The 25,282-nt window shown below is 37.5% G+C and overlaps 1 protein-coding gene across 1 annotated transcript in view; it reads right to left on the reverse strand.

The window, feature by feature from the left end:
• Positions 1-9,357: 9,357 nt before the first annotated feature.
• Positions 9,358-25,282, reverse strand: part of LOC128861302 (probable protein phosphatase 2C T23F11.1) — a 51,599-nt gene continuing 35,674 nt past the window's right edge. The window contains exons 2-4 of the mRNA XM_054099344.1: positions 23,557-23,995; positions 23,131-23,464; positions 9,358-9,918 (exon numbers count right to left, since the gene is read on the reverse strand). Of these exons, the coding sequence (XP_053955319.1) occupies positions 9,560-9,918; positions 23,131-23,464; positions 23,557-23,838 (975 nt within the window). The 5' untranslated portion in view covers positions 23,839-23,995 and the 3' untranslated portion in view covers positions 9,358-9,559. The remainder of the gene's footprint in view (positions 9,919-23,130; positions 23,465-23,556; positions 23,996-25,282) is intronic.

Below are 25,282 nucleotides of genomic sequence, written 5' to 3' on the forward strand. Positions count from 1 at the left end.
CATAAATCAGCTACTCTATTGCTACTACCTGTTCAATGTGCCTTGGTATGAACAAATTTTTAAATAAGTATCGACAAATATTTTTGATACATAAAATGTGGGCGTGGTTTTTATGCGATCGTAATAATATTTATGTATGCAGGATTGAAATGAGGTTGGGAGTAGTGTGTGGGCGTGCTCTATTAAGTCGTTATCGAGCAACATGTATTTACCTAAAATGGGAGTGGTACTACCCATTCTTTCAAAATTTTACTTTCAACTTCTTTCTTTTTTACCTTTACTAAATTTAAGTAACTTGCTTCATTTGTTAAAAAAATTTCACGTTTTTTGTTGTGTATTTTTTTATTTACCGTTATATGGGAGTTGGGCGAAATAATTGACGATATTTTCTTGGACAAATAGTAATATGTGAACCAAGTTTCATTGATTAAGTTTTGTTCGAGCTATCAAGCGCAGGGACGGACAGACATAAAGACTAAATCAATTCCTCTCATCATTCTGATTATTTTGGTATACACTCGTTTATGTCTATCTCGATTTCTTTATGTTGTTACATATAACCGTTATGTCAACAAAATTTAAAATACGCATAAATGCACCTGGCTATAAATCGTGAGCAGAGACTAAGAACTGGTAGGCAACTTAAATTTTCTTGCACACTTTTCTGGAATGCTGCGGGAGACGACATTGAACCTTTGGCAGAATATGCATTCGAGGCGTTCCGGTAGTCGAGACTTGACTGTCGTGAAATTGATGATAATTCTCTGTACAATTAGTGACAAAAAAGTTATTACAATGAAATAATGAGTTTGAAGAAGAAATGTTAAATAAATGAATTAATTTGTGTTCTTCTTCTTCAACTTCTTTCACTTCTTATGGCGTAGACAGACGGTGGTGTTAATTATATTTGTATATATAACTGGCGCTTGCACCCTTTTTGGGTGGTTGGCCCAGCTCCTCGTCCTATTTGCGGCATGCGTGGTGATGCTTTCCACAAATGGAGGGACCTACAGGTTTAAGCTGGCTCGAAACGACAGATATTTTTTTGTGTGAGGAGATTTTTCATGGCAGAAATACTCTCGGAAGAGTTTGCCACTGCTTGTGGAGGAGCGAAACTTAGAAAAAACTCAATTTCATTTCCTCATTTTGTTGTTTGACGGAGGTTTGAAACTACGCACCAACACATTAGACCACGGCGACTGGCTTAATTCGGATTTTTTTCAGGAATCAGGTACAATTCACAATTTAATCGGATTTGCGAAATTTTTGATGACAACATTATCGAAATATTACAGTTAATATCTATGGCGAATGAAAAATAATGAAACTTTTAAAGAGAAGCACAAGAAAGACTGGATGCAAAGCTAATTTGCACTTACACGTTCAAAATTACATAAATTGTTTTGATATTTTGGAGCAATTTAAGATTTTTTTAAATAATTATTTCTTAATACAAGACAGTTAACACCCGTATTTGTTGCTTGCGATTCATCTTCTACGGACAAAACTACGCAATAAGCAATTCAGCTGTTCTCTAATCCGCGTAACAATTGCCTGTCATATTAAAATTTTAATCAGAATTAACTGCGCTGGTAATCTCGATTAAGGGAGGGTCATGTGATACTTTGTTAGCAATCGGTGTAGGGAGTTAGTTTTATGCAATAAAACAAGGCGATTGCCTTTGTTGAAAATTGCCTTTAAAATTAAATAACCGTAACAAGCCTCAAAATTTGATTGATCTTCAGTACCAAAAACAAGACTACATTTTTTCAAAGGTTTTTGACTTGCTGAACCTAGAGTAGACCTCAGAATTGCTGCAAAGAGTCAGGATATTCTTGATTAGGAATGCAAGAAGTGCACGATTTTTCGCTATTTATTTATTTATTTATTTACAAACGTGGTATAATAATATAATTATTTTAACACGAGAATAGGAGCACTGGCTGCCAGGACCTTCGGCTCTCTGATTTGTTATATTGTAAAAAGGATTATGAATTAATTACAGGCAAGCTAGGTAAAGTCATGGTAAATTAGTTAAATAAGTTTCTTTAAATCGGTTTGTGCTAAGTAATCTGACATTTTTATAATATTTTCGTAGCATATATTTTTTAATAGTGATGATGGGATTTGGTCCCCAAAAATATTGCTCCTTACTGTGGAAAATTGTGTGCAGTTGTCGAGAAGATGATTTGATGTTAGTGGTGATGTAGGGCAGTGCTGGCAGTTTGGCCGGTTAGTTCTGTTGAATATATAGGAGTGGCTTGCAATCGTGTGCCCAAGCCGTAGCCGAACAAACATTTTTACATCATTGCAACGGCAGTAAGATGGATACTCGGGTTTTAGCCTGTTTGGATTAAATGTAGTGTATTGGTGCTGTATAGATCCCCATGTAACCAATTGTTTTTGATACAGGTGATTGACTACATATTTATTGAAGTCTTTTTTCGAAAACTTGTTAAATGTTTTGAGCGGTTCCATGGTGGCCAATTTAGCCCGTTCGTCCGCTGTTTCGTTCCCTTTAATGCCTGCGTGGCCTGGTACCCACATTAATTTTATGTTGTTGTTATTGCCGATCAGTTTGTTGCGAATTTGGGAAATAACATACGTTTTATTTCTTATATTCAGTATTGACGCTATTGTTGATCTGCTGTCCGTGCATATAATTGTTTTACGATTTGAGTTTTCAACAGAAATTAGCCCATTCAGGATTGCTGTGGCTTCAGCTGTGTAAACAGAGGCAAAATGGGGAAGGATGCCTGCTGAGACAGTGTTCCCCGAAGAATCCACGACTGCGAAGGATGTACTTGTCTCAGTTTTTGATCCATCAGAAAATATCATGTTCCATTCGCCAAGTAGAGGGTTAGTGAGCTCTGAGAATAAGCGTTGATAGGTTATTGGGCTAGTGCCACTTTTATTGAATTTTTCTAGTTCCAAGATGAAAAAAGATTTGTTTATGTGCCAGGGCGGGAAGTCTTCTTTTTCTGAGATTACTGGTGAGTGTATGCCAAGTTCTTTAGCCAAGTCGATGATAAGTCCAATTGTTGATTTCCGTTTTGGCGTTTTTTTCGGCTGAAGTTCGGTTAACACTGTTTCATATAAAGTGTTGCTGTTGCACAGAAATAACTTTGGAATGAGTTTCATGAGACATGCATCAAATCTTTCTTCTATTGACGGTAATCCAGCTTCAACTAATACGAATTTTATCGGAGATTTTGGAAACGCGCGTATGCTCCTGCTAACGGCCGTATGATATGGGGAATACAGAAGCTTAATGTTGCTTCTCGCACAATTGCCATATATCGGGAGACCAAAATCAATTTTGGACAGTAAAAGAGCTTTGGTTACATTTATAAGAGTAGATTGGTTAATTAAACAATGTTTTGATGATAAATATTTAACTATACTTAGTCTGACAGCCAGTTGCTTTCGTAAGTCTAAACAATGTTCTTTAAATGTTAGCTTTTTGTCAAAAATTATACCCAAAAACTTAAGACTAGTTGTATTGACAATTGGTATATCGTTATGAACTAAATTAAAATAATTACATTTATGTTTGCGACAAATATGGAAATTTTTACATTTCTTAATGGAGATTTTAGCACCTGAGACTTCGCCCCAACGAGCTATGTCTGAGAAGTCTTTCTTTACAGCATTTAAGTCATTAACTTTAGAAAACAATAATAAATCATCTGCGTAGCAAATGTGAGAAACATTTTTGTACTTGTTAATTACAGTACTGACTTCATTGAAGGCTGCCATGAACAGGATAACAGACAGTGGAGACCCTTGAGCTATACCATTATACAAAGGATGGTAATTAGAGTAGGCGTTGTTAACGTTTGCAACAAGTTTGCGGCTGGTGAGAAAATCTTTAATCAGGTTAAGTAACTTAACGCCTAGATTCCAATTTTGAAACTGACGAAGCACAACGTGAACTCCAACGCGGTCGAAGGCTCTTTCGAAGTCGATACTAAGGGCTGACAGGTGATTTCTGTTGGAAAGAGTAGTAGATGCGTTGTTTTCAAAAAAGAGAAGAGCATCGATTGTGCCCTGCCCTGCCTTAAAGCCTACTTGTCGTGGACTTATTAAGTTAAATTTTGTGGCATGCCAGGAGATACGCATTGATATAATCTTTTCAAAGAGTTTTCCCAGACAGCTAAGTAGCGATATCGGTCTGAACCCACTGACCTCTGTTGAAGTAGCATTTGGTTTAGGGATGGGGATAATTACTGCATTTTTCCACGCCTGGGGGTAAATTCCCTGGTTTAAGATATTATTATAGAGTCTTAAAAGTCTGATCTTCAGACAGAGAGGAAGATGATGTAACATGGGATATGATATACGATCGGCTCCAGGGGTCTTGCCCGACAGAGAAGAGAGGGTGGATTCTAATTCTATATGTTCTATCTTGGAGTCTAGGTATTGGGAAAAGGTGCAACCGGTGTTATCGTTGCTACTTAAGTATTGGTTTTTGGTAGTTACAAATGTTTCATGAAAATTAGAGTCATGAGAACTATCGGACCAAAATGAAGCAAAGTGGTTGGCTATTTCTTTTGGGTCAGTTATGGGACCATTTGAGTTGCTTAGAGAGATTGCCGGAGTTTGGGTGTAAGAGCCAGATAGTCTTTTAATATCGAGCCAGGCTTTCTTCGGATTAGTTTTATGATTAATGGACTCCGAGAATTTTTTCAGACAGTCTCATTTAGCTTGTTTGCACTTTTTGCGAAAAATTGCATTTGCTTTCTTATAGCGAATCAAATTGATGTTTGTTCTAAAACGTTTATATTCAGACCAGTAAAGTTGTTTCTCTTTTCTCAGCTGAGATAGTTCGGTTGACCAGTAGGGTACCGATTTTGAAAAGATTTTGTTCGTAGATTGTGGTATGGAAAAATGTGCAGACGTCCGAATTATTTTAGTTATCACCGCAGCTTCTTTATTTATGTTGTCAGAATATGGGTAGTAAGAGCAAAGATTAGATGTCACTTGTTGAAACATTTCCCAGTCAGCTTTGTTTGTTAGAAACTTAGGTTTGGGAGGTACTTTGTATGCCGATTGAGTGCGGAGCTCAGTGACGATGGGATAGTGATCGCTGCCATGCAGATCAGATAGGGTGATGGTTGTAAGTTTTGGTGCAATGTTGGATGAACAGATTGTTAAGTCAACGGTTGTGAAAGTTTTATGTGTAGAAAAGTGTGTTGGGCTATTGTCGTTTAGTATGGTAAGATTCTCTGAGAGAATTAGATCCTCTATAATAGCGCCTCTGGTGTTTGTGTTTTCGGATCCCCAAAGAGGGCTCCAAGCATTAAAATCTCCAGCGATTATAACCGGGGTTGAGACTGAGCTTATGTATTGCCTGAGTTCATTGCATGATATATTTTGTAGTGGTGGTATGTATATAGAGACAATAGTGAATTTGAAACTTAGTGCAATTTCTATTGCAATTGTTGCGATGTTGGACTGAATGTGTAGTTCTCTGTGGGGAATGGACTTCTTTACTAAAACCGCGATGCCTTGTTTGTTCGAATTGTTTTGTGGTAGGTTAAAGAAAAAACCTTTGTATTGAGTAGGTACCGCAGCTGCCTTTCCAGCAGCTAGATGGGTTTCTTGAATAGATATAACGTCAGGCGATTGTTCTTTTATCAAGGTCTCCAGCTCAGTGAAGTTATTGAAAAAACCGTGCATGTTCCATTGTATTATCTTAAACATTTTATTTGTATAGAATTATCGCAAAACGTAATGAGAGGGGATATGTTACATGCATGTCTATTGACAATCGTCAACTGTCATGTACTGATCTTCAGTATTGTACTGTGTTAAATTATGCGTTAGACCGTCATTGATAGCATGAGAGTCAGTTGAAGTTGTTGTGAGTAATTGAGTAATTTGTTGGTTTTGGTCTATATTCGTTTGTCCTATGATACTTGCGAGAGTAGATTCAAGGTTGAAAGAGGATTGTAAAAAGGAGTGAAGTGGTGGTGATATAGTGAGTTCATTAGTTAATGTATTTGTGGATTGTGATTCGTGTGTATGGATAATTTGTTGGGTGTTGTTGTTATTTGAGATGTTGGTTTGAGGTATATTTTGTTGGTCGATGTTGGAAGAATTATTTAATGGAATGTTGGATGGAGAGTCATTTTTTGATTTATTTTGTAGAATAGAGCGAGGTGAAATAATAGTGCTTGATGTTGGTTTTTCTTTATTATTAATATATTTTTTTGTGTTTGAGTTTCTCTTACTTTCGTGGCGAAAGATGTATCGAGTGTTGGTATTGTTTGTGCTTGGTAAAGTTTAATTGCTTCACGCATTGAGCATTTGTTTTTGCATTTTATTTTAAGTAATTCTTTCGATTGCAAGTATTTGGGACATGTGTTGGCTGATGAGGCGTGGTTGCCTGAGCAATTCGTGCAAAACGTGCGTGTACAGGAGGAAGTGTGAGGAGGAAGACTACAAGTAACACATGCCGGAGTACCATTGCATCGCTTAGTGGTGTGACCCAACTTTTGACACGTCTTACACCTCATGGGGTTAGGATAGTATGGTTTGACTTTAGCACTTCTCCACGATACTTCTACTTTTTCAGGTAATTCATAAACGTCAAAAGTGAGCAAAATAACACCAGTATGGTGTGAAACACTGTCAACCGTTCTACTAAACTTGTGTACAGCTATAACACCTTGTTTACTCATATTCTCTATGATTTCTTTTTCGTCAACATCAATGAGGCAGGGGGCATAAATTGTACCTTTAACACTGTTTAAGTTGTCGTTGAGTTTGGCTTCAATTTCACATACACCGTTTAGTTGCTTAGCGGATATAAATTTTTGCGCGATTTGCGGATTCTTCACTAATAGCAAGAGGTTACCTGTTCGAAGTTCTGTAATTGAAATTATTTCTTTACTAATAGACTCTAATGCTTTATGCACCGCAAAACATGAGTACTTTGATAGAGGTTTGTTGGTATCGATTGCACTGATAGTAATGAATTTGGGGTTATCTTTTTTTTGAACCGGCAAAGCTGGAAAATTCAATGGTGAATAAGAAGGTTTTTTCCGTTTCGTTTGTGGGCCAGGAGCAAGCAATGCAAACCTGTTGTCCCCGAGATTTGGTGGCCCGGGGGCCATAGTTGGTAAATTTTCCAAAAGCACACTTGTTTTTAAGCACTTATAAAGAAGAGGTAATTAATAAAATGGTAAATTAAAACTTTGAAAGCAAGCACGTGAACGTTAAGCAAATAAACTGAGAAATAGTCAACACAGAGAAACTTAGAATGAGTGAAACACGTCTACTCTGAGTAAACACCTGTCGAGAACTGATTTTTCGCTATATTTTAGGTCAAGTAACATCTTGAGATAGTTTTTTAAGTACATAACAGTGTCTCAAAATATAACTCTTTACTATTAAACTAAACTAGGCTATTAGACTTACAACTTCTCAGACTTTGCTTGCTGACCTAATCAATAATTCAGCTCTATCAAGAATTTCATGTGAATAAATGATTCCTACACAAGGTGAAGTTCAAAATAAACAAGACTGGCGTCATAAAAATGTTTTTGATGGCGCCATCTTTTTAATGAGTTAATGCGTTAAAAGCTACATCCCTAGCTGACTTCCAGTGAAAGCTCGTAGACATTCGATTCAGTGGAAGCAAATTTATTGCCTGTGAAGTGTCAGTAGTTTTGAGTGATCGGTACAAAAATGAGTTTTAAACAAAGAAGTAATATCAAATCTTCGTTGAAATTCATAGAATCGGAGTTTCATCCAGACAAGTTAACTGAGGACCAAAAATTGCTCAAAATTCAACATTCAAAAGACCTCATTAAAGAGGCGAGAAAAGACGAAAACTTCCTTTACAACATTGTAACAGGTGATGGAACGTGGTGTTTCCAAGATGAAGCTGAAACTAATGCTCAAAGTGACGAATGCAAGGCCCCAGACGAGCAACCACCCAAAAAATCGCGTTTGGAGAAGTCAAAAATCAAGTTGATGCTCATTTGTTTTTACGATTCCAAGGAAATTGTCCACAAGGATTTCATGCCAACGGGCCAAACCGTTAATGCAATTTTCTATCTTGGCGTTTTGAAGCGTTTGTTGCATTGCATTCTTCGAATTCCCCCTGAATACCGCGAAGTAGGTATCGCATGATAATGCACCATCTCATCGATCCACTCTTGTGACTGATTTTTTGACTAGAAACCGCATTTTAACCATCAATCACTCACCGTACTCGCCTGATATGGCTCCCTGTGACTTCTCCCTATTCGGAAAATTGTATTTGGCCATGAAAGGAAAACGTTTTGCGTCCGTAGAGGTCATCTAAAGGGCTTGTGCCGACATTCTGAAGGACTTTCCGGTCAATCACCTGAAATACTCTGTCCAAAAGTTTTTAGAACGCGCAAAACAGTGTATCGAGGCCAGAGGAGATTTTTAAAATAAATAAACTCCAAGTTATCAGAACAAAGCTCCTGTCGTTTTTATTTTAGCTCAGTCTTGTTTATTTTGAACGTCCACTTATAATGCAAAACAAAAACAAAGTAGTGAGGAGTTTCTTAATTCATTTTATAATTTATGAGACTAAGCGCACAGTAAGCCCGTTTCTTTAATTATTTGCTTAAATGCTAGTTGGAGCATCGCGCGCGCCCATATAGAAATTTAAAATAAAAAATTGTTTTCTTCTTTGTTGTTTTTTCAAAGTATATAACTAAATTTTTATTTCATCTCAGTCCCATCTCGACCTGACACATAAATTAATTTATAAGTGTTTCAAAATAAAAATTGTAACGAAATAATATCTTATTTGAACCATACAGTTAGGTAACTACTGCCAGAACGCCAGCGTAGTTGTAAATATATACTTTTAGTTCAGGATTACATCGTTAATAATGTTGACTACCTCTTACGCACAAACATTAAATTTACGTATAGTTTCACAATATAATTAATTATTAAAACAAAAATTTTTCAAGATTTTTCCCTTCAATTTTCTAAATGTAGGCTAAACAAAAAAGTTATTCATTATTTGTTGCATTAGCTATTTCAAGTGTTTCGTGTGTTACTGTGTGTATATGTGTGAGTACGTGTATGTGTATTTGTCTACAGTGCAAGTTTTCGGGAAATACTTAAATCTGTTTAAACATTTTACACGACTTGATATCATATTTTCAGTTAATAGAGGTCATATTTTTGAAATTTAACTGTTCGACGATGTGTCCGTGGTGCTATGTGTGGTGTTGCAACTGGCAAAAGCGGAAAATTTTCAAATACAAAAATATAGATATGCATAGGTCATAAACACAAGGAACACAATTATTAAGTAACGCAACCTGTAGATTTTACAAAAAATATAATTAGTGCTCTCAATGATGCTTGTCGCAATTCTCAGTTGGTTGGGAGTTTTCCTCGTATTATTAACATTAGTTTTCTTATTGCGAATAATAGTCATTACATTGTCTACTAACATCAAATTGCTTCCTATTGTTGGTGTTGTTGTTGTTGTTGTTGTTGTCGTTACTGTTTTTGCTGATGCTCTGCCAGCGTTGAATAATTTGAAGATGGAGTTTTGTTATTTTAGATCGAGATCCTCATCCGTGGATGATGACGTGGTTATGTTGCCACTGCCGCTATTGACGTTGGTATTTTTAGCGCAGCGTGCTATCAGTTCTTCATATGGTTTATTCTGTAGTAAACAGACAAGCACAACAGTCATATTGTCGCCACCCAGGCCGCCCATTTGGCAATCGGGTGCGAGACAGTGATTCATCAATTCTTCGCAAATCTCTTCCGGATACATGCCCATGCCGATACGTTTTCGACAAAAGTCGATGACTTCTTTGTTGCTCATTACGTCCCAAATGCCGTCGCATGCCAACACAATGAATTCCCAATCGGATGTTATTTCACGTGCCTCCACATCGGGATAGGCTAAAGCAATGAATGAGTAGCGGCGGTTGAGTAGAATGAGGTAAGCATGAAGATGAATGGAAAGAAGAATCAGAAAAATACATAAATATAAGAAAATTCATTTAAAATTAATAGGAAAATCTTATGAACAATAAAACATAAACAAAAAAAGAAATTACACATACATATGTACATATATAGGAAGCATTTTTATGAAGTGTACGCGCCCGCCTTTGTAGTCCAATAGAATGCAAATACACATCGGAAAATAAACAAACGAAAGCCGTTGGAGCGAAAAGGGGCCAAAGTGCGTATTTATGTATGTAGATACGTATTTAGTTATAAATATAGATCAACACGTTGCGATGATGAAAGCAATTGCCTTCACTTTATAAATTAAATGATCACATTTTTTTCATCGCAATTCACATTTTGTTGTTGGTTTCGCGTGGGCGCTAATGTTAGATCATACAGTGGGATAGCAATATCATTTCAATGGTAATTTTTTTTTTGGGAAGTATTAGTTTGGGGAAAATAAATCTATTATTTTCTCGCTAGATGGCTGTAGTGATCGATATCTCGTAAAGTATCGATCAAACAATTTAAAGTTTACGCTCGTTGTCAAGGTGACATTTCACACTAATAAAATCTTTTGCTATTCTTTGTTTGTTCAGGGTGTTAGCAATGGAAATCAACAAAGAAAAAATCGGTACATATCACAGTATTTTCTTTGATAAAGAGAAAAATGCAAGTCAGGCCTGCTGAAATCGTGAATGGTGCCAATACTGTAACAATTGATTTAGGGGACCCGGTGGTCTAGAAATTTCAAAAAATTGAGTTTTTTTTTCGATATTTCGAAAGTATAGTATTTTAAGAATAGACAGAGAAATTTTCATACGCAAATTCCAAATATTAAAGCTTCTACAGCCCATTAACTAGGTAGAGAGCAGTCCGCGCGCTCCTGTACCTCTAGCTTTATACTCATTTATCTCGAAAAGACTTTTTTCGGCCAGGTGTTGGCAAAAAAACAAAAAACAAACTATTTAACCGAATCGTCTGAAATTTTGATATGTTGTTCACAACATCAATGGCTATCGCCCGTACTGGAATCACACTATTATGTCAATTATTTCGTATTTTTTTATTGAAAAACTGAGAAAAACCTGATTTTTAGAGTGTCAAACTCAAAACTGCGCCATTTTGTCAATTTTTTTTATTCTAGTACGAGACATAGCTACAGTCATACTGATTAATAACTTTTTTGGTTTTTGTGTTTCAGATAAATAAAGGGGGTTTCAATAAGGGCGGGTAGACGTTGAAATGGAATAAAATGGCGTTTGCTGTGTGGCACGTAGCGCCGTCCTGCTGGAACCACATGTCGTCTAGGTCCGTATGGTTCAATATGGGCCATAAGAAATTGGAAGGGCCACCACGTCTACCGAAAAATGGGCGCAATGCGCGCAACGCTTGCGTTAATGAACACTCATTTTGATAATAAAGTTTTATCATTTGAACGTGCTGTTCGATCGTGTAACTTGCCATGATGGATGATTTGGCATAAATAACTGAATTATAAACAAAAGATTTGACAGATGTCACCAAAACAAAATGGCTGCCACAGGGCGCCAAAATCGGCCCCCGCCAATTGAAAAACCCTATAGAAGAGCCAAAATGGACAACACCGGCCAGGTTCAATTTTTCGGGAGGGTGAGCTTCGGCGCCATTTTTAAAATCATTAAAATTAGAAAAAAAAATTTTAGTTTCATAATGGTTTTAAAAGAAGTTAAATAAAAAGCCTAAAAAACTTAAATATCATTTTTCATTTTTTTATTGTAAAAAAAATTCGTGAAATACCCTAAATTTTCGAGCTCTACACCATTGGGACTCCTTAAGTGCAATTTTCGTTTCGTCAATTCTGTTCAAGCATTGTTGAAGTTAAAAAAACTGTCGAAAATGTCGATAAAATCACAGAATAAATCAAAGTAGTCCGGAATTTTAGTAGTCGTAGCATCGCCCAAGAGCCAAAGATTGACCATAAAACGGATTTAAACCATTTGCGCAAAAATTGTATGCAACAATAATGGATTTCTTTTTCCCTTAACTAATATTAATATATAAATATATGTAATTAGCAAAATTTAGCAACACCTTAATGTGACAGGCCTTGATACAATTTTTCAAGTTGCGCGGGCAGTCAAACTACGCACTGTGAATTCTTAAAGATACATAAACACGTGGCGCAAAATTTGATTGTTACAGTTTCTTAAAGCCTTAAGGGTTAGTATTACCCCTGTTTAGTGAATTCTATGACATATGTTTCCCAAAGGACTCCAAGTTGATTGGATTTACACTGACTTCTCTAAGGCATTTGACAAAGTGTCGCGCGAGATTCTAGTAAAGCTAGCTTGCTTGGTTTTTCACTCAACCTTTCTGCAAATGGCTTAAGTCATATTTGACAGACAGACGGTGCGTGGTAAAAGTTGATGGGAGTATTAACGAGCCACTTTGTTGCTACTTCAGGTTGCCCCCAAGGGCACATCTGAGGGACACTTCTTTTTGTCGTTTTTATCAATGACTTAAGCAAATGTTTTTTATTTTCGGATTTCTTGCTCTTCACGGATGATTTACACATTTTCTCATCTGTTAAGGACTCAGTGAATGCTCAGAAGTTTCAACTCGACAAACACAATCTTAGAATTTTGAATATTAAAATTTGTTTTCATTTATTATTTTCGTGGTGTCCTTACAACCGACTTTCGATAAATCAAATTGAACGCGTTCAAAAAAATATTTCTTGAGCTGCAATTAATGGTGCCGTAACCACAACGCCATAGCTGCAACTATAACCCAGCCGCAGCATTACTGCATTTGTCGATTAGTCATGCCGTAACCATAAACAGCTGCTATTGATAGCTCATTAGTTCTAACAGCACTGATAATTTTCCACTAAGTCAATTAATTTTTGGCCCTTAATTTCTAATATTGAAATTTTTATCGCAAATATCAAAACAAATTAAAAGTATTTCACAGCTGCTTACGGTTATGGGGAAAACCTATAATTTAATAGATACATACGGCTACGGTTATGGTTATGGCGATATGCTGCGGCACCGATAATCGTTTACAATGATGCGTGTATGTTTGATCGGAACAGCTGATTGCTATGGTTACGGTTATGGCTACGGTACGGCACCACTAATTGCAGCTTAAAGTAGACAAATTTTAAGTTCACAAGAGAAAAGAGAAGAGCAGTCCTTTCAATTTCCTTTATTTTCAGTGCTATTAATGGCATCGTCGACTGTCCAGTTCTATTTGAGCGGATAAGCTTTAATGCTTCACAAAAAAGTCTTCGCAATGTATACCCTTTTTATGGGGAAGACTTTAAGAGTAAATTTGCGAGTAAAGAACCCATTGCTGACGCACTTAGAGACAATAATGCATTATCCAATTCCAACCTACTAGATTTCGCTTTATCTACAGTCTGCGTCAGACGAAAAGAACCGGTTTTTTTTCTTGTAACTTCTAGATATATATTTTTTCGTTCTGCTTTTTGCTGCATAATAGTCCCACTCAAGAGCTACGACGCCAGTGCTAACTCAGATTAGTGTCGTTCGAAACTTTAACGTAAACGCAACCAAACAAAAATGAGTGAGAAGTACGCGAAGCGTTTTGAGGCGGTATTTTTATGCACGCAATCGAAAGGGCCGAAATTATCTTACGCCCCGGAATGATGTGATGTGGAATCAGCGGTATTAGGTGTACAAAAATGTTGATGACTTTTTCGAGCGCGGCTTGAAGTGAGTGACGACAAAAAAGCAGGATAAAGTGATCGCCCAACTTTTTAAGCGAGAGTCTTCTTTGTGACTACGCCAAGCACGATCAGTTCTTGCTAAAAAGGGAATAGATGTGAGTATCAACACCGTCGAACGTCGACTGAAGGAGGCGAACATATCCAACCGTCCCACATCATCGAAACTACTGCTCTCAGCAAAACACATTGAGAAACAACAAAACAAGAAAATGGCGTCACAGTATTTGGAATGGCTTTCCCAGTCCCCAGACGCCAACTCCATTGAAAATGTGTGGGGAAATATAAAAACGCTTCTTGGCGGAAAATCAGTCCACGATTTAAAGCAACTCGTCCTCTGTCGACGAGCTAGGCAGAAAAGCTGGTTCAAAGCATGCCGAGAAGATGCCAGGCTATACTCGACAACGATGGAGACTATACGGCTTATTGAGTGATTGCGACTCGTAGTTTTGTACATACTTAAATACTTAAATAAATAAATAAATTCGTCCACACCCGTAAAGAAGTTTTGGAAAACGTTGATTTCAAAGCTTGTCTTTATCGCAAAATGTTAGAAATTGCTTAGCGCGAGTTTCTTCTCAATTTATGGATTCATTTTGATGTTGTGCTACCGCAAAAGAGCGCTACAGTTTTAGATCAACTCCGAATGGCCGCCGTCGGCTTTTGTAAGTAGTTTTTTGCGGCATAAACGCACCCGGAGGTTTGCCATTGGCAGTCGTTGAGCTGGTGCCACAGTTAACCCTTTTACAGCACCGCTCGAAATGCGCGATGTACTCGAAATGCCTTGCGTCGGCAAGATCTTTAATGTTTGTTCTAATGAAAAAGAATATTACAGGATTACCAAAATTATTTATTTTCCTCAAACTTTAACAAAAACAATAAAATATTGCGAATTATTTCGTTATTTGTGATAAAAGAGAGTTTTTGTTCGTGGAATGATGCAAAAGGGCTAAAGAACAACTCTCTTTTATTATTTTACTCTTTCACGTTTAGTGTAGGCTTTGATTCTATGGTCTACTGCCTACTGAATGGTACGAAGTTTATTTCTCCTTTGTTTTAAACCTTTAAGCTTTAGACTGAACCTTAAGTTGCAATCAAACAATAGTTTTATTATATCAGAAATACAAACTGGACTTTGGTGGTGAAAATAGTGAAAACAATTAGGTTTTGTATAAAAACACATTTTTAAATGCAGGTGCAGATATGTATTTGAATAGAGATTTTATACCATCCATGCTCATTATTGATTCAAGAAATAATTGTCGTACAAGTTTAATATATGGCTGTATTGTATGAATGTACGAATATATAAAACCCATACCGGTTTAAGACAAAAAATTCGCTGGATATTTGCGAGCCCACTTTAAAGCGGTAAATGACCCATTGTAGCGTGCAGCTACAGATGACCGACAGATAGACAACGCACAGAATTCAATGAAACGGACATTTGGAAATACAAAGCAGATATTCAGGTATGCGCAAATAAACACAGTCCGGGGAAGTATTGTACATATGTTCAGTATAATTTACATTGTTTTTTTTGTTTAAAGGCAATTAAGTGCCTTTGCTCCTGCATGATGAGCATACGAGCACTCGTATGGTACGATGACTTGGTGTTTACTAGTACAAAGTGCGAAGCCATTTGTATGGTAGGTAATGTAAGCACAGTAAAAATTGCGTACTCAGAAATAAAACTGTGAGTGCAAAATCTATGCAAATGAAAACAAATTTTACTTGAAATTAATGTGAAATACCAGGTATGAGGCATACTTCGAAAAATTGTTATTAGTTTGATCCATATTGGAATTGGCTTTTAGAAAGAATTTTTAAATATTTTTATTTGTTAACTTAGCACAATTAGGCTTTCTCTGAAAGGCTCTTGGAAAAGTTATGAGAGAAGAGACAATTTTTCAACATATTGCGCATAATTTCAATCTACGTCATTGTCAATTTTGAACCAGAATACCGTTTTTAAGATTAAGTGTAATTTTTACAAGGAGCTTTCCACTGACAAAATTACATAATCCAGACAAACAGAAACAGAAGCAGTTTACATGTAAGTTCGGTATTAAAAGTGCATCGAGGAGTTAAAACTTAATTTCTTTTTCGACGTGATAAAGGCTCCACCGAACTATTTCGATTGAAGAACGTTTTAGCACTCTAACATCCGACTGCGTACTGCAATTAAATAAAGGTTGGGTCGATGTTGAATGTGAACCACACCTAAACGTCAAGTTTTTTCTGCATTTCATTTGACATTCTTCAATTTCAGACTAACTCAATTTGAACCATGGAAAGATACACAATCGAGCAACGCGTTAAAGTTATTCAGGCTTATTATGAAAACGGGCGTTCAAATCAAAATGCATATCGCGAACTTCGTGAAGAAAATCATCTTCAGTGATGAGGCACATTTTCAGGCACATAAGCAGAATTGCCGCATTTGGGCGAATGATAATCCAAGAGTGATTGCCGAAAAACCAATGCACCCACAAGGAGTGACTGTTTGGTGCGGTTATTGGGCCGTATTTTTTCCAAAATGAGGCTGGTCAGACAGTTACTGTGAATAGTGTTCGCTATCGTGAGATGATAACGAACTTTTTATGGCTCGAATTGGAAGATATGGATGTGGGCGATATGTGGTTTCAACAAGACGGTGCCACTAGTCACACAGCTAACGAAACAATGGCTCTTTTGCGTGAAAAATTTGATGGCCGAATAATCTCACGTCGCGGCGATGTCAATTGGCCGCCAAGATCATGTGATTTGACACCGTTGGACTTCTTTTTTTGGGGTTATTTGAAAGAAAAGGTGTACGTCGATAAGCCAGCATCAATTCAAGAGCTAAAGGATGAGATAATTCGGCACATTAACGGCATAGAACCTCAATTATGCCTCAGTACCATGACCAGTAATAGTTAGTCTGTCGCTACTTCTCGTACGATACAAAGGAAGTCAAAGTCTAGTTGCTAAAGTCAAGTACATGACTATCATTCGGTTGGTCCTGGATTTGAATCTCACTGTGGGCATGAGACTTCAAATAATATAAGGTGTATATCATTGCAGTCGCAGCTAAGAGGCAATTGCAATGCAGTTTTGATATGAAAAAGTTTCTCATTTTGGCCTTCAGAGGCCAATGGCCTCCGACAAAAAATTCCAGGTTCCGCCATTTGTATGGTAATTTCAAGACGCTCACCGCTAATTGGAGAAAAAAACGAGGCCACTGGTTTAACAAAGAATGTAAACGCCAATATATTCGTATACGTACACTACCGGTCAAAAGTTTGGGTTCACTTACATTATTTTGGAATTTTACACAATCAAATCGGCTTATTAGTGGTTTTGTTTTTTAAACGTGCGTTCTTCTACTAGTTTGAGTTTAGGAGATTGTTATTGTTTACAAAGTGACTGTGGGAGACGCTCAGATCAAGAATAAACGTGTTATGACTTGCTGCATTCTGTCAGTGCGTCTAGTGCCTATTACGCGTAACATCTTATTGCTGCAAAACTCGCTTCAAGAGTTATATTTTTAATTGTTTGTGTAATCTTTGTTATCAAAAAGGTAAGTAAAACAATTTTTTGTATTCCAAAAAATAATTGTTTTACAAAAACTTACATACAAGTCGACGTTATACAAAAATTATCTTCTAATTATTAAAATTTAAATAAAACTACATATTTCATGTTTTATTATTTAAAATGGGTCGGAAAGCAGAGTTTAGTGTAGAAACACGAGCAGTCATTGTAGCACTACGTGAAGAAGGCTATTCAACGCGAAAATTTGCTTCGTAATGTAATGTCTCTCAAAATGCTGTCATGAGAACGTTACAAAGAAAGAGCGATACTGGGTGCAATCAGAGTCGTCATCGTTCTGGGAGGTCTAAAACTACGTCAAAAGGAGAGGATAAGTTCATATGTGTTGTAAGCAAAAAAAATCGTTTTCTAACAGCCCCTGAAATTCGCGAACAACTCAATTTCTCGCGCGAGGCTCCAGTATCTGTTTCGACGGTATAGCGACGACTAAGAAACTACGGCCTAAAAGGGTGTGTCGCCGCCAAAAAACTTTTACTTCGAAAGCAAAATACAGTAAAGAGACTTAATTGGGCTAAAAAACATAAAGAGTGGACAACTGAACAATGGTCTAAAGTCTTGTTCACGGACGAGTCCAAATTTGAAATTTTCAACAAACGACGCCGCCAATATGTTCGCCGTTTTGTCGGTGAACACATGATGAACCAATGGGTTATTCCCACATTTAAGCATGGTGGAGGGTTAGTGTTAGTCTGGGGATGCTTTGCTGGAGACAAAGTTGGAGACATTGTGCAAATTGAGGGTATCATGGACAAAAAAGTCTACCGCAACATACTTCAACGGCACGCTTTTCCGTGTGGGAAAAGACTTGTGGGCAGCGGATTCGTTTTCCAGCAGGATAACGATCCTAAGCCCACTTCATAATTTTGCCAGGATTACATTGCAGCCAAAGAAAATCAAAAACAACTCAAATATATGGAATGGCCTCCTCAGTCGCCGGATTGTAACCCGATCGAGTTGCTGTGGGGCGAGTTGGACAGAGAAGTACGAAAATTGCAACCTACTAATACAAAACAACTTTGGACATTTCTGCAAAATTGCTGGAATCAAATAACAGCAGAATCTTTGCGTAAATTAATTGATAGGATGCCCAGAATATGCGATGCTGTAATAAGAGCAAAAGGCGGATATTTCGAGGAATCGAAAATATGAACAAATACTTGTGGGTTTCTTTAAAAGTTAACATATTTTGTATTAAACACAATTACTTTCTGTAAAATAACAATATTAAAAAATATTTGACGAAGAAAATCATGATTATTTGAAAATTTTTTACAATTTTTCAAGTGAACCCAAACTTTTGACCGGTAGTGTATGTCTAATGGACGCGTGACCGCCATACCTTGGACCCCATTTGACCAATTCGATTCTAACAAACTGCATTGTATGGGCCTATAATATTTATAATACGCAGCAATATATTCTGTAAAATGTATAGTCACCACCATTAACTATAATGGCTGCACATCTTTGAGTCATACTTTGAGTTAATTTCTACCCACGTTTTGGAAGTAATCGGCTCCAAATCACCGAATTTTCTTTTACGAGCGTTTGGGTGGCCGCCGTGGCCGAATGAGTTAGGGCGTGACTACCATTCGGAATTCGCAGAGAACGTAGGTTCGCATCTCGGTGAAAGACCAAAGTGAAGAAAAAGTTTTTTCTAGCGCTCGACAGGCAATGACAAACCTCCGAGTGTAATTCTGACATTAAAAAGCTCCTCATAAAAAAATACCTGCCGTTCGAAATGAGTGTACGCGCCAATTAAAGAAACAACTTTGCTTAACTTTTGCCCAAATATTTTCAATAGAGCTGACATCAGGCGACTGTGAAGGCCAATCCAACATATCAATCCCATTTTGCTGCTTCCACTCTATGCACCTTCGGCTTCGGTGCTTGGCATCGTCGTCCTCTTGTAAAATCCAAGGTTAGCTAGTTATTCAAAATATCTTCCCAGCTGATGGCAATGATGCTTTTTAATAAATTTTATTCGTCAAAATTACATTCAAATTGACGGTAAACAAATAAATAAATGCCCAAATCCTTTTTCGAAGAACCAGCCCCAAACAGTAACCTTAACTGGATGTTTCACAGTTCGCTGAAGTTGTCGATTATCAGCAGAACACCAGGACCGACGTATGTAACTATTCGCGTAAAAAGGAAGATTCACCCGTGAATGTTGCGTTTGTTCAATTCCGTTATGAATTTGCTTAGCCCATGCAAGTTCTTTTTCAATGTATGATAATGAGGGTAGCGTTTTTTTCAATGTGCTCCGAAATTTGCATGCAAACGTTTTTGAATCGTGTCTTTACATACAATACAACTTTTCCATAAAACTGCTTTAGCTTCCCGCACGATAAGCTTGGCTTTATCAAAAACAATTCAAATCTTCTGATCTTGCTTTGGGAAGGTATATTTTTTAGACCTCGTCCGACGAAGTCGTCAAAGTTTTTAACGTCTTCGACTTCTTCAAATATTTTGTTGCAGATACGCGTAACCTTTTTTTGGGCCTATAGGGTGTGTAGAAAGGAACATTGCTTCAAATCGTTTCTCCCGGAACCCATTTCCTAAAAACAATGTAGGCTTTCTAACAAATTGCACAACGCGAGAATGACACGCCTATTTAGCAGCATTTAAATTTTCTTTTATAACGGAACTCTAAGTGTGAATTTTGCCGGTCATGCTTCTATTAGACAGACCTTATATAGGTTAGGCTGCTTCTTATTTGACCTAAACTTTTCTGTTTTTTTGCATATATGCCATGTGCAACACTTTTATTATATTCTAAGACATAAAGAAACCTTAAGAATTTTTTTCGCATTTTTAGTAATATAGGGTGGGCCATGTAAAATTTGTTTTTTGAATCGGCTATAAAAAAAAACTAATCAATATTTTTTGAAACTTTTTTTTTTATTTTGAAGATTGAACATTGTCATTTATGAATGAAAAATAATATCGTTGAAATGACTGCCACGACTGGCTTTACAGTATGCCATTCGATCAACCCAATTTTGAAGCACATTTTCGATTGTTTGGGCTCCAATTTCATGAATGGCAACTTCGATTTCGTGTTTTAAAGCATCAATCGTCTCTGGATGGTTCACATAGCATTTGTCCTTAACGGCTCCTCACAAAAAATAGTCCAACGGGCTTAAATCACAGCTCCGAGGCGGCCAATTGATATCGGAATTTCGGCTGATTATTCGGTTTTCAAAAACGGTAGCCAAAAGTTCGAGTGTAACTTTGGCAGTGTGACAAGTTGCACCGTCCTATTGAAACCAAATGTCGTCCATGTCATCCTCTTCAATTTATGGAAACAAAAACTCGTTGAGCATGTCACGGTAACGCTCGCCATTTACTGTAACCGCGGTAGAAGAAGAAGACTCACCACTTTGGAAATAGGTTTTCAATATTTCCCAATTTTGTTCAAGCGTATAGCGTCCCATTTCGTAAATGTCAAACCTTTAAGTAAATTATGAACACATTTGACATGTCATTTGTGTTACCATTCTCAAAAAAATAGGTGGTTCAAAAAGCAAACGCTATATGGCCCACCCTGTATTTATGCCTATTCTCAGAAATTACTTAGAAGTACTTTATGCTAATAATGTCGATCACAAGTGCTCAAGTGCACACTTTGACACAGCGCGCAGTTTACTACTTTAAATTTAGAAAGTGTCAGCCATGGTGAAACGATTTTTAAAGGTGTTCTACGTGGCAGACCGTTATTCGCTCTGACCGTATTAAACAGATGTGCTGATGTCACTTGGGATGTGTTTCACAAAATTTAGCTCATGAAGGCGATAAAAATCAACAACACAGGCCAAATGACGTGGAGTCCAAAGTTCCCCTCAAAAAACAAATTTGTTTCCCCATATCTAACGAGCAAACATGGTAATCTATCCTTGAGTGTGACCTATGGTGAAAAGAATTAAGAAGGTGTGGCCACTAGCAGTGAATTTGTCAGAATTAGCTGATTGGCTGACGTAACTGGGGATGTGTTTGCAAAAAACTAAGTTTGTGTTAGTTATATATGAAAAAAATCCACACAGTTATTTGTTGTTGTTGTTGTAGCAGTATAAACATTCCCCATACATATACGGAGAATGCTGCTGAAGTGACAGTCCTTGGCCAGATATAAATCCGGGCCGTTCCGGTTACGTAGAACCGACTACCGTGGGAACGAACACAGTTACTTCACTTATGTTACTTCGTTGCCGACTGAACAACGTCTGATTGGACGAGTGTGACGAAGTCTCGTTCAATTTCGTTTTTCTCCATAGCGAAAGGCCAAACCTGGTAATCTATCATGCTTGACTTTGCCAATGGGTGACCGAACTGAGCCCACTGGGGCGTTCTAATGTTTGCAAGCGAAGGAATAAAAAATTACCAGCATGTGAGGTTTTCAAAGACGTTATTTATCACGTTTATATAACTAATTCAAGTGTTTCAGATACGATAAATTGTGGGAAATCTTATTACTATTTTCTCAAATTTTGACCAGTGATAGCGACCCCAAAAACTCAATCAAAAAAACTTAAAAAAAATCACGCGTTACTTATTTAAATTATAGGAGCGAATGGCGAGTTGACGCGGCTACATTGCGACAATTGAAAAATAAGAAGCATCCCAATATGTAAAAAAAAAAATTAATTTGCGCGTAAATTTCTGCTATGCGCTTGACCGAGCTCCTCCTCCTATTTGTGGCGTGTCTTGATGTTGTTCCACAAATGGAGGGAGCAACAGTTTTGAGCCAACTCCGAACGGCAGATATTTTTTTATGAAGAGCTCTTTCAACGCAGAAGTACATTCGGAGGAGTGCCATTGCCTGCCGAGGGGCGACCGCTATTAGAAAAAAACTTGTTCTATCATTTTGCTGTTTCATGCACGGAGATTCGAACCTACGCACTCCCGAATGGTAATCACGCACCAACACATTCGGCTACGGCGACCCCCACCCCAATATGTATACATACTAAACTGTAAATGTGCATTCCACGTCCTTTTGAATTGTTTGGAATTGGCTGAAATAAGTTGTAAAAGCTTTGAACTTCACGTTGTGTGACTAAAGGGCTCTCCAATAACAGGTGTTATTTTGAATTAGTTTGCGCTATCGAGAGATGATTAACGATTTTTTATGGCCGGAATTGGATGGTATTGCTCTGAACAACGTTTATTTTCAACAAGACGGCGCTACGTGCCACACAAGCAACGAAATCTTTGATATTTTACGGGCAAAGTTTCCGGACCGTGCTATCTCTCGAAGAGGTGATCACAATTGGCCACCGAGATATTGTAATTCAACACCTTGTGACTTTTTTCTTTGGAGCCAAGTGAAAAAGAAAGTCTACGCGAACAGCCCAAGGTCGATTAAAGACCTCAAATATGGAATTCGTGAGACTATCGAGGACATAGGGCAGCCACTTTGCAATTCGGTTATGGAAATTTTCATGAAAAGGAGATTGTCCTATAAGCGTGGTCTTGGTGGTCATTTGCCTGATTGTATTTTCCACTATTAACGGCATACCTTCCTCCTTATAATGAAATAAACATCCGATCATATGTATTAAAAAATAGCATTTTTCTTTGAATATCAAAATAACACCTCTGATTAAACAAGTTGCAAGTGGTCTAAAAAATTAAAACTTTGGATTTCTTTGGGATACAAAGTTTTTGTTCAATACTGCACAATTTAACTGCTTCCCAACTGTTAAAATGATTACACCTGCTGAGCAAAATAAAAGTATTGGCGCTCTAAAATAATTAACAAATAAATAAAATATAAAAAAATAAAAAAAGATTAAAAAAACACTACTAAACTAAACATATATACACACCAGTTACGATTTGTTCCTCAGGTTTCTTATTAGCATTTCGCTTGAATATGAAATCACCCAGTGCGCGTGATAGCGCTAAATTGCCATTTACACGATTGAACTCCACATAGCCGCCACCCTCATGTATGCGTTTTGTCTCCGCCTCATTATTTGGCTTATGGTCCAAAGACAAAGTCTCTACCTCTCCATTGATGCAAGCAATCGCACGAGAATCACCAGCATTGGCACAATACAAATGGTTATCCTTGATAAGTACAACAACGGCTGTGGAGCCGGCCATTTGTTCGCCCCATGACTCATTGTACAGCATCTCATAGTCGATATCTAGAAATGCCTAAAAAAAAAAACACCCGAAAAATGTATGTATTTATATGATTTGTTTACGCAATTATGTACATCTACATAAATACAATTGCACTAACTCACCTGTTTTAACGCCTTTTCAATGTTTTCTTTGTACTCGGGACGCTTTAGTATGAATTTGTGTAGATGTTTGCCGGCATATTGAGCAACTGTGGCGCCACCATGACCATCATAGACCGCAAAGAACGACGTGCCCGGATCATCGGGCAGAGATAGTATGTGTGTGTGCGAATCTTCCATGTTGATGCGCCATCCTTGCATGCAGCTAGATCCGACGCGGTACAATTCATTTTGGCAATACGCAGACTCTTTGGCTGTGACTGGTTCGGAAAGTGTTTGACCCATTTTATTGGTGGAGTGTTTGTGAAAAATGTGCGGCGGGTGTGGCAAGTACAACGACCTGGGAGTTTATTACGACTAGTAGCCCTTCTTTTGCTTATTACTTGCTCTCAGAGTTTTGCTTTATTAGCACAAATATGCAATCCGAAATAGGCGTGAGTAACTGAAAAAAATAACCAAATAATAAGAAAAGTTTGATTTTTTATCATGATTTTGGTTTTATGAGGCATACAAAAATGTAATGTAAATTTCGGCGCTTCGCCACAGCCCTACAGAATTTGTATATGCGAATTCACAAGCTCACCGTATCCAACACAGGAATTCACGCTTACAAGCTTTGCTAAATAAGATTTATTTGTTTTATGTAAAATATTGAATCATGAAACAATAACAGATTATAAGTCATTATTTCAATGTAATAAAAAAATATAGAAAAATGTCCCAAAGTAAACACAAATGACAACAGTCAAATTGACACACACCCAAATGATTTTGTCAGCCTATCGTCATTTGGAAAATATGAAATTTTTTTATGGAAACTACGAAGCGTGTCAGAAAATAAACAAAGACAAAGAAATGTAGAGAGTACAACCGGATATCAGGGAGATACATTTGAATCATAGTATCAATGCATTTGAACGTTTCTCACGCGTGAAGCCGTAATTGGTTGTCCGTTTCCCGTTTCCCTTCTCTGCCCACTCGCACCAGTGATGACTAAGCATAGCAATGAGTCGCGCGCGCAAGTTCCACTATTACATCATAGTAAATAATTAAGTTTTCATTTAAATTACAAGAATATTCTGAAGCGTACAAACAAGTTGCGGGCATGAAAATATGGTCAGACAGTAAGTTTGCATTTAAGAATTGTCGGGTGTAGGAGGTAGAAGGTCTCACGAGTGACAACTCAAATGTATTAAAAAAAGAAATGGCGCGTAAGCTTCTGTTCTCCTAAGTACAGAAAACACTGGATATGACTGACACTTGGGGCTGTGCGAATGGGCTATCGGCAAACCCCACCAAAACTGGTATTGTCCTCTTTACCAGAAGGAGGAAACTTGATGGACTCGTTCTGCCTAGGCTAAAAGGTGTCACAATCTAGCTATCCAAAGAAATCAAATATCTTGGAGTAATCCTCGATAGTAAACTTCTTTGGACGTCACACGTTGAAACAAAAACATTCAAAGCACTGACAACCTTCTGGCAGTGCAAAGGTGTCTTTGGGAAAACGTGGGGTCTTTCTTCTAGCAAGGTCCTATGGATCTATACGGCTATGATAAGACCTATTATCACCTATGCATCAGTGGTCTGGATGAGTAGACTCTCTCTCGTGGGAATCTGGAGAACCTTATTGAGATTACAACGCACTGTGGCCATTTGTTCCACCGGAGGTTTTCCGACTACTTCAGGCCCGGCATTAGATGCTCTGATTGATTTGCCACCACTTGATGAT

The sequence above is a fragment of the Anastrepha ludens genome, chromosome 4 (genome assembly GCF_028408465.1).
Source record: "Anastrepha ludens isolate Willacy chromosome 4, idAnaLude1.1, whole genome shotgun sequence".
NCBI classification, from domain to species: Eukaryota; Metazoa; Arthropoda; class Insecta; order Diptera; family Tephritidae; genus Anastrepha; species Anastrepha ludens.